Raw genomic sequence first — 7,937 nt, 5'->3', positions numbered from 1 at the left:
TGCGATTATTATAAGCCCCAAATATCAGCCACTTTTACATCCTGGTCACTCGTGCTCTTTAATACATAAAGTGGGTGCTCATGAATATCAACTGAATCAAACAAAACGCTCATGTCTGCATCCTTAAAGCAGCACTTTTCAAAATGTAAAGGGCATGCAACCCCCACTCCCCTCCCGCCCCGGGAACCTCATTAAAATGCAGATTCAGAGTCAGTAGGTCTGGCTGGAGACCGAGGTGGGGCATTTCTAGCAAGTTACCACGCAGTGCTCTTATCGCTGGTCCGTTGTCTTTACTTTTCAAGTTCCCTGAAAATGAGACTTCCCCATCCATATGGAAAACATAAGTCATAGAAAGTTTGAGCACTTAATGAAAGTATTCAACGATGTCATGGAAATAGACTGTCCCCGTTTAATGAGGCACGCCTGCCCTTCCAATAAAGGGAGCAAACGAGATGCCAGGTTTCAGTGAAAAGAGTTGGAACCCTGCCCCCAGATTATCTGCTACCTCCTCTGCGCTCTGCCTTCCAGAGGCAGGGAAGGGGGTAACGAGAGGAACGGGGCGTCCAGAAGCTCCCATGCCTCCGCCCCCCCTTCATTCTCAGCCTTTAAGGAGCATCTGCCCCTTTTTAACCGCTGAGGTCAAGGGCGAACACTCCCGAGCACAGCGCCCGCGCCCCCCTCCGCGCCCTTGCCCTGGCGGAGACGGCCGACGCGCGTGCGTGCGCGCTTGGTATAAATAGATCCCAGGCGGCCGCCACCGGACAGAGTCGGGCTCCGGGCACCGCGGGCCATGGCAGGCGAGGACCACCAGTGGCAGGGCAGCATCCTCTACAACATGCTCATGAGCGCCAAGCAGACGCGCGCGGCTGCGGAGGCGCCCGAGGCGCGGCTGGGGGGCGCGTGCTGGGGCTGCTCGTGCGGCGCGGAGCCCGCGCCGGGCCGAGGGGCGCTGCCGGGGGCGCGGACCACGGCGCTCCTGTACCGCTGCTGCTTCTGCGGGGAAGAGCACCCGCGCCAGGGCAGCATCCTCTACAACATGCTCACGAGCGCCAAGCAGACGCGCGCGGCTGCGGAGGCGCCCGAGGCGCGGCTGGGGGGCGCGTGCTGGGGCTGCTCGTGCGGCGCGGAGCCCGCGCCGGGCGGAGGGGCGCTGCCGGGGGTGCGGACCACGGTGCTCCTGTACCGCTGCTGCTTCTGCGGGGAAGAGCACCCGCGCCAGGGCAGCATCCTCTACAGCTTGCTCACGAGCGCCAAGCAGACGCACGTGGCGCCGGAAACGCCCGAGGCACGGCCTGGGGGCGCGTGGTGGGGCCGCTCTTACAGCGCCCAGGGCCTGGGGGGCAGAGAGCAGCTGCCGGGCCGGCAGGCCGTACCGTACCTGTCCCGCTGCTGCTTTTGCGGGGACGAGCACCCGCGCCACGGCAGCATCTTCCAGCGCTTGCCCGCGAGCGCCAAGCAGACGCACGCGGCTCGGGAGATGCAGCCCGCGGCCCCCTGGTGGGACCCCCGGTGTGACGCGCAGCGCCGAGTGGCCCTCAAGAGTCCACAGGTGGTCTGCGAGGCCGCCTCGGCAGGCCTGTTGAAGACGCTGCGCTTTGTCAAGTACTTACCCTGCTTCCAGGTGCTCCCTCTGGACCAGCAGCTGGTGCTGGTGCGCAACAGCTGGGCGCCGCTGCTCATGCTCGAGCTGGCCCAGGACCGCTTGAACTTTGAGACGGTAGAGACCTCGGAGCCCAGCCTGCTGCAGAGGATCCTCACCACCAGGCGGCGGGAGACCGCGGGCGACGAGCCGCCGCCTCCGACCCCGCAGCCGCCACCCTTGGTACCGCCGCGCGAGGCCGGGCGTTTGCCAACGGCCGCTGAAGTCCAAGCCATCAAGTGCTTCCTTGCCAAGTGCTGGAGCCTGGACATCAGTACCAAGGAGTACGCCTACCTCAAGGGGACCGTGCTCTTTAACCCGGGTAAGCGCGAGACCTCGGGCGCGGGCTTTCCTCCGTTCAGAAAAACTCCGGGCAATGCCTGGCGAGGCACAGGCACTTAAGAGTTTTCCGTGGTCAGGGGAGGGTCGGGGAACCAGCGAAGAATCTCGGGTAACTCAGCAGAGTTGGGGGAACTCCAGAAAGCACTCCTCGTGGGTGGGCTGCTGTCAGATGCTCAACAGAGAGCGGGGGGGATTGGGTGATGGAGTTTAGTACTTATCTCTCTCCCCCTTCTGTTACTAAGGAAAAGTTTGTGCCATCAAGGCACAGGGCTGGTCCTCCTCTAGTCTTTTAAATCCAGTAGTACAGCTATATAAAAAAAACGCACAACTTTGTGTTCACTGCAAATTCTGCCACATGTCTTTCTGAAACCCAGTTCTGAGGTGAACTACAACTTTTTGTGGAAGGAAATCTATTCAGGCTCCTAAGAAAGGAAACCTTTGTTAAGGAGTCCTAGAGTATCTCCCAGGGACACTGTCATGCAGGACGCTGGACTTGCCTTTCATGGGACCGCTTCTGAATGATCATGTTTATGGTCCTAAGCAGCTGGACTATGTCCTCCTCAGTGTGTCGGTATCAGGGTACTAAGGGGGCAGGGAAAAAACACTAGGGACTGCCAGCAGGAGCACTGTCTTTTAGAGCTTGCAGAGACCCTAGGGACCTCCTCATCAGGCCCCTCTGCCCTTCACCCTGACTCCATCCCATTTGCAGATTAGGTAACCTAGTCCCAAGGGACTTTACTCCACAGTTATGGCCAGTGAGTCCTGGAACATGGATCTCCCAGCCCCCATGGGATGTCTGCTGCACACACTTTCAAGTTGTCTGTTAGGTGCTGGACACTGCTCCCCACACACCAACCACATCATGAGAGAACATCTCCATGGACTACCCAGCACCTTTTCTTGAGTATGTGCCATTACTAGAGCTGTCTTTGACCAGAATCCCTCCAAAAGGGTCACAAGTGGTCACAAAGTTTCCAGGCAGCTTGAGTTGGGATAGTTTTTATGATGCTCCCTCCACACCTTTTCCCTCCCTAACACCAGGAGTCTCTGGTTATGCTCCTGCCTAGCATTTTGTGAAAGGGCACAGAGCAGTATCTAATAGGATAATATTTCATTCAGAACTCACATTTCAAGACCTAGAGACCTCAGCTCATCCCAGGGATCACTGTAGGTCACCTTTTGCTTATATTGTTGTTTTCCAAACCTGGCTGTGCATAAAGGGAGGGGGGCACTTGTTCAAAGTCTTACCAGGTTCCTCCCTTGGAGGTTCTGATTTGGTAGCTGTGGTCCAGGGTCTGCAAATCCGCATTTGTAGTAAGTGCCCAAGATGGTTCTTCAGATCATTCTTCAGCCAGTGTTCTTTTTTTTTTTCAGCCAGTGTTCTTAAACATCTACCATGTGCCTAGCTCTGTTGGAATATAAAAGAAAAGCAGGGGCTCAGCTTCTTGAACTTTACATTCCACTAGTTTCCCTCTTTCCCTCCACCCTGTTTAGCATACTCTGGTCATACTCTCTCTCTCTCTCTCTCTCTCTCTCTCTCTCTCTCACACACACACACACACACACACACACACACACCTCCCTTATTCTATCTAGTTCTCTGAATCCTCTCACTGTGACTTTAATCAGCTAAGCTGAGTGTGTTTTCAACACAAATGCACTTGCTAAGTGTGTGCCTTTTCTTAGATGTTTATCCTTTTGTTGTGAATCCTCTGATCTTTATGTTTAAACACCTTTTTAAATTGTGGAGTCCATCTGTCCACATTTTCTCTTTCCTGAATTTGCTTTATGGGCATACCTTTTGCAAGGAGGCGGTGAGGGTGCAGTGAAAAAGGAGAGTATAGTAGGAAAGCAGAGGAAAGTGACTCGAGTTCACTCAAGTTTTAAGGAGCCATGAATCCGGACCTAGAGGAGCTTTACAGTCTTGGTGGAACTTCTTGCAAGCCTCCTCTTCCCCTCATCAATGGAATCCACTCGAATGGGGTCTCAAGTGACCTTAGGGAGTAGGGGGGTAATGTATGGAGGGGGTAATTGGAAATAGAATATGGAGTACAGATGTGGCTTAATTTCATTCTCACTTTATCAGACATATTTGCCTATGATAGGAATGGCTCGCCTGTTACTATTTTTTAAAGAATACCTGCTGGTCCTGCTACTCTGTTGGTCACCATATTGTTTTTGAAATACTTTACTTCTGGATTTTATAGGAAAGGGAAAGAAAGCGATTGCCATCTTCACTGACATTGTTTAAACAGCGCAGTAAGTTGGTCATTATTTAAATACAAGTTAAAGAACTTTACAGTAATATTACTGTCCTGCAGGATCAAAGAACTTTTAAAAGCAGCCTCCTCTTACCACAGTCTTTATACAACTTACAGGCACATTATCTTCGCTTTTACTAGAGTTATCACACTATCCTGCAAGAAGGTCAAGCATTCCCTGTTTGAAAAGTTACTTTTGAGCCTGTTGAAATTGAAGATGTTTGCATATTTTTAGCTTTTTAATGCCTGTAAGACAGTGCTTTTAAAGACCTCTTTGTTTAGTATTTTTAAAAAGATGCTTTTGCAATATTCATTAGAGTCAGTTTTTAAAAAATCTTCCCCAATACAGAAATCATGCTACAAGGAGCTAAATGGTCAGTATTATCTCTGAAATTACTATGGGACTCAAGACTAAAATCAGCCTATAGGCCAACAATTAGAATGAGACTCACAAGTCACTATTTGTGGCTGTGAAGTTTACCACTGTCAGCTAGGTAATCATGGTATTGCTGTGGGAAATTCAACAGAAGATGGTGAAATATTTGACATCTGGCAAAACCTGTAGTCATTCTACAGTAGCCTGCTTTCCCATAGGTAAAAGGTCAAGGTGCTCACTTCTTGAAGTAATCTTAATGTCTTCCTATGTGTACAGTGAACTAGAGCCATAATTCATTAAACGATACTCTACTGTCCTAGTGAATAAATGTGCATATGCTGGCTCAGGGCCAGCAGTTTTTAGAAGTGAGGATACAAACACAGTGCCTATAAAATAATTAAATGGTATTTCACTCTCCCAAGCATTGCTTCTAAAAGCTTATAACTAGTGCGGCATTTTTTCCTTGTTCTAGAGAGCCCTCTTAAGCAGGAAGCTTTGGACTCTTGTTTAATGTGGGAAGGGGCAGAAACGGATGAGCAAAGGATGCCAAGTGAGCTGTTCACCTACAATAAAGAGACTTTGCTCCCTTTTTCTCCTCCAGACCTGCCAGGCCTTCATTGCGTGAAGTACATTCAGGGACTCCAGTGGGGAGCTCAGCAGATACTCAGTGACCATATCAGGATGACCCGCAGGGGGTACCAAGCCAGATTCGCTGAACTGAATAGTGCCCTCTTCCTGCTGAGATACGTCAATGCTGATGTCATCGTGGAGCTATTCTTCAGGCCCATCATTGGTTCGGTCAGCATGGATGATATGATGCTGGAGATGCTCTGTGCAAAGTTATGAAGGCGTGGGGGCCACACAGGTGCAGTTCACCGTGAAAAAATATAAGGAGCCAGAGGCAGAAGAGTGTAAAAAAAATAATGCCAAATAAACTTTCTTATTTTTATATGCATATTTTTGTATTCAATTAAAGAAAAACTTTAGTTATAGACAATTAGAAAATCCTCTGATCCATACTGTTTGATCATGAAGGAACACATGTGCCAACAGGTGACACTTCTCGGTACATCTCCAAGGAAGGAGCAGGCTACTACTCTAATAAGCTATTGTCATACCTTTAGTGACTCTCTCCATTGAATCTGCTAAAATCAAATTTATAATACTAAATTATAATAAACATTACGATGTTGACCATTGATTATAAAAAAAATTCAGAGCTTAAGCAAGGCCTTTAAAAATATAAAAAACTGGGAGGATCCCTGGGTGGCTCAGCAGTTTAGCGCCTGCTTTTGGCCCAGGGCGTGATCCTGGAGTCCCGGGATCAAGTCCCGCATCGGGCTCCCTGCATGGAGCCTGCTTCTCCCTCTCTCTCTGCCTGTGTCTCTGCCACTCTCTCTGTGTCTCTCATGAAAACAAAACCTTAAAAAATATCAGAAACTTAGCCAACATAATAAAAAATTAAGTTACCTTTGGAGGTGGCATCAGGACATTTAATTGGCAAGGGTTGACTTGGCTCTCTCTTCACTTCCGCTTCCACTGGCTGTGTAGAAGGCTGTCCTTGTACCAACTGGAGTTAAGTGGCAATCACAGAGACACCTGAAAGTAAAGTCAGAGATTTTCAGAATTTTCGTTTAAGACTTTATACAATAAAGTTCAACAAGAAACTTATATTCTATAAAGAGGCATTATAGTTCTAGGAAGCGCAACATTGTTATAAAACCCTAATGGTATCTCACCCTTCAGATACATATATAACTGTCATGTTGAACAAGCACAGCATAGAATCATAAAGTGACTTTATAGGGGCAGCAAGAGTCAACAATAATCTGTAGAACCAGTTCTTCCTTCTCCCTGGATAAAGCTTAGGGCACTAAATGTTTATTCACTTATAGGTAATAAATTTCCTGTTAGTGATTAATACATCTAAGCCCAGGGTACTAACCCAATGCAGGCAGTCTTAAACTTTTGCGCAGACCCCTCTGGCAGCCAGGGAAACGGGAAATGCTTGGATGCCTCAGAATCAGGCTCTCAGAATAATGCAGCAAATAATGTACGTAGGATTACAAAGGAAATCAATCATGTCAAAATATAATAGTAAAAATGTCAAATTTTAAAAAAACTTTAAAATCTATAATGTATATGCTTCCTTATGAATACATTAAGTAAGAAACTAGTGGCAGGTCTAATATCTACCTTCATTTCAAAGCAGTGATCGATGTAATTGAAATTTCAAAATAGTCTAGAGCATCTACAGTATGATAAGAAAATATGACACTTCCATTGGTGATTGTATTTGGGAGACCTCAAGATCAGCACCCCATTCAGATTTGTTAGAAGTTCTCACAGGACACAGCATACAGTGGCGTTCAGAGCAAGACTTACTACGGTGATGTGGCAAGGATACACAACCTGATCGTGAGGGGGGAAGGCCCAGGCTGGCCGAGTCTGGAGGAATCCATGTGTCCATGTACAGGCTTCCTTTTGCTCTCTCTCTCCCACCAGGGGTCGACCCAGAGCACACTCTTCCCCAGCAATGAAAATTCAGCAACACGTATGTGATACTTCTGCCCAAGGAAGCTCTTTGAGACTCAGGGTTTAGACTTTTTACTGGGGACTGCTCACATAGACACCTTTCATCTAGCGTGGACCAAAATTCCAAACACAGAGAAAGGAAGCAAATGCTCTCAGTATAAACCCCAAGGTTTGCACATTTTAGGCCCAGTGAGACCCTCTTACGAGTCAAGGAAGGGCAGGAACACTCCCCAAACGAAAGTTGCCAGATATCAGCCAAGGATCAACCTAGCAAGGAGGCCACTGGAAGGACAGCAGTCCCCCTCTTGCTATGTTAACTCGTCCGCATAACTCACTCCCTGGGCCCATGGCCAAGATGTCTTTACAGAATTATCATCAGGAGGACTCCACACAACAGACTGAGGCCAACCTAAGGTATTGATCTCATGTATGCCTTTTGGGGATTCTGGACTGAAGCAGTTAACACAGAGACCATGAGCCATCAAGCTCTGTCTTAGAAAGCCAGCTGGCTTCCTTCATAACTTCCTGTATGAACCTTTTTTTTCTTTAACCTGGCCTGAGGGATCATTTCTGGCCCCGCACAGCCTGGCCAGTAAGATGAAGCTGTCCCCAAGCCTTCCCAGGCTGAGGCAGCATCATGATGGCCAGGGCCCACATCCAAGAAATATAGTCCCTGAGGGTACATGTGTCCCTGGAAACAGAGTTCACAAAATTCAGGCACCACACACAGGCCAGGCACTGCAGTAGAGGCTAACAGGGCCCCCACTGTGGCTTGCTGGTGTGG

The 7,937-nt window shown here is 48.8% G+C and overlaps 1 protein-coding gene across 1 annotated transcript; it reads left to right on the top strand.

Annotated features, from left to right (window-relative positions):
- Positions 1-790: 790 nt before the first annotated feature.
- On the top strand, positions 791-5,473 carry NR0B1 (nuclear receptor subfamily 0 group B member 1). The gene is made up of 2 exons (XM_055339081.1): positions 791-1,961; positions 5,220-5,473. The coding sequence occupies exons 1-2, from the start codon at positions 791-793 to the stop codon at positions 5,462-5,464; spliced, it is 1,416 nt and encodes a 471-aa protein (XP_055195056.1). The 3' UTR covers positions 5,465-5,473.
- The last annotated feature ends 2,464 nt before the right edge of the window (positions 5,474-7,937 follow it).

Source organism: Nyctereutes procyonoides, unplaced genomic scaffold (assembly GCF_905146905.1).
Source record: "Nyctereutes procyonoides isolate TBG_1078 unplaced genomic scaffold, NYPRO_anot_genome, whole genome shotgun sequence".
Lineage (NCBI taxonomy): Eukaryota > Metazoa > Chordata > Mammalia > Carnivora > Canidae > Nyctereutes > Nyctereutes procyonoides.
The sequence above is the reverse complement of the archived record's forward strand: the minus strand, read 5'-3'. Positions and strand labels throughout refer to the sequence as shown.